Below are 2,008 nucleotides of genomic sequence, written 5' to 3'. Positions count from 1 at the left end.
AGGGAAATTGAGGTAAAATCCCCTTTTCTCCTGAGACAGCTAACTAGCCCTGGCCTGCCCTGTGCCAACCCTCTATCAACAGTAGGTCAGAGACACAAAAACAAGACCAAAACAAAATCCAAGCGAAAATGAAAGAAAACTTTATACAGAATGGAAGGTTTGCAAGTAGGTGGTCTAGTCCCATGCCTGACCTAGGCTCTCTGGGTGCTCTGGTTATCAGCCAGGACACCACACGCATTATATGAATATTAAGCCATCAATTTGCTATAGCTAAACAAACTGGCCAGTCAAGCTCCAATGAGGACATGATGGACCCTGGTTCTGTGCTCTTGCAGCAAATGGCCTAGCAGCCTCTACCTAAGGCAGCCTCCCATCCCATCCACCTCAGACCAGTTTCTCTCCAGTTTCTACGGCTAACTCGTGCCTGTTTGCTGGGAGTTTTCGTGCCTGCCCCTACTGCAGTGTGGATCCCCTCCCACTCTTTTTCCCAACAGTTGAGCTCTTGTTCTCAAGGGCACTAAGTCCCAGTCTCTCCTCCTCAGCCTGGGAGATGGTCACAGCACATTAGTAATCACTGACTCAGTCCAGCCCCCTAAGAAGGCTGGTGGAGAGTCAGAGGGACACAGGATGTGTGGCCCAGATCTCCTTGGCCCTACCCAGAGCTGGCAGGCAGAGAAGGACCAGTAACACAGCTTCCCCTTGGAACTCCACGGACCCTCTCTGCACCAGCTCTGGTGCCAGCCTGCTGATGTCAGGCTCTCCACCTCAGGAGAGGCCAGGATTCTAGACAGCTCCACTGCTGCCAGCAGATCTAATCTCCCTATTCCAAGACAGATGAAATCCAATAAGACTGCTAAGTCCACAACCTATCCCTCCTCACCAGCAAAGGCAAAGTTGGCTCCTCAGGCCATACCAACAAGATCAGAGTGATTCGTGCTTCTTAGAGAAGACTTTAGGGGAATTGAGACTATTTCCCCAAGTTCTCAGAGATTTACCTCTGTTAGCAAACGTTCACTTTCTTTCTCCAAAACTTCATTTTCAGCTCCAACATATATTCTCTGGCTCCCTGCCAGCTAGAACCAACCAGCTCTGAATCCCTATTCACAGAGCCACGGACATCAACGTCCAATCCCCACACCAAAGGAGAATCTCACAGTCAGCTCTAAAAACCTCATCTACAGGGTCCATTTTGGAACCTACAGAAAGACTAAAAAGAAGTACAGCACAAACCAGTCGCTCGGGCTTAACATGAAAAGGGGGTAGGGGGAGGAGGCGGGGTGGTTTGTGTATTGTTTCAATTGGAAAAATACCCTAGTGAAATGGTTTACCCACATGTTCAGCCTTTCAGGCAAATCCACTGTAACTTAGCAGGATGCCTGCAGGCCGTTCTCAGAATAAGTAGAATGGCATCACTCTTCCTTCCACCCCCTTCAGGAGCTGCCAGGCCCCTCCGCGTCCCCCCTCTCTCCCCAAACATCTGGTCTGGGCAGGGAGAGGGACCCGCTGCCTGCGGAGCCATGTTAACGTGAGAGGCGGTCTCCCCAGCCCGAGGAGCCTGACCCGCTGAGAAGGTGCCCAGCCGAGCGTCCCAGTTCCCCCACCGGGAGCGGCTCGGGAATGAGAATTCCGGGGACCCGGCAGAGGGGAGAAGTTATGAGGCAGCAAAGGGCGGAGGGAGAGTCGGGATCGCGAGGCGGTTGGGTCGCTGGCTGGGGACCCCTCCTCCTCTAGTGTCCGGCGGTTGGGGCGTCGGTCCCGAGGTCCCCGACGGGGCCGTCCGGCTGGCCAGCGGCTGCTCAGCATCAAGTCCCCCCAGGGGCGCCAGGACCTGGGGGGCGTCAGGAGCGGAAGGGGCTGGACTCCACTCTTACCAGCACCAGCGCGAACCTCTCCTCCAGCTCGCAGGGCTCGGGCATCGGCATCTTGCCCGGCGGCAGCAGCAGCGGCAGAGAGGGCGGCTGGGCCGGGCCCCCCTCAGTGCTCTCCAGGTTGCCCATCGCCGCGGGGC

General features: G+C 55.6%; 1 protein-coding gene across 5 annotated transcripts in view; it reads right to left on the bottom strand.

Annotated features, from left to right (window-relative positions):
* The window catches only part of FMNL3 (formin like 3), a 68,996-nt gene extending 66,994 nt beyond the window's left edge, over window positions 1-2,002 (bottom strand). For 3 of the 5 annotated variants that reach the window (XM_006168197.3, XM_027768157.1, XM_027768159.1), the window contains exon 1: window positions 1,872-2,002. In XM_006168197.3, coding sequence (XP_006168259.1) covers window positions 1,872-1,997 — 126 coding nt within the window. In that variant the 5' untranslated portion in view covers window positions 1,998-2,002. The remainder of the gene's footprint in view (window positions 1-1,871) is intronic. The other 2 variants (XM_006168198.3, XM_006168199.3) reach the window with 1 other exon arrangement.
* Between the last annotated feature and the right edge of the window lie 6 nt (window positions 2,003-2,008).

Source organism: Tupaia chinensis, unplaced genomic scaffold (assembly GCF_000334495.1).
Source record: "Tupaia chinensis unplaced genomic scaffold, TupChi_1.0 Scaffold145652_1, whole genome shotgun sequence".
In the NCBI taxonomy this organism is placed as follows: Eukaryota; Metazoa; Chordata; class Mammalia; order Scandentia; family Tupaiidae; genus Tupaia; species Tupaia belangeri.
Note: the sequence above shows the minus strand (reverse complement) of the source record. Positions and strands in the feature narration are given on the sequence as shown.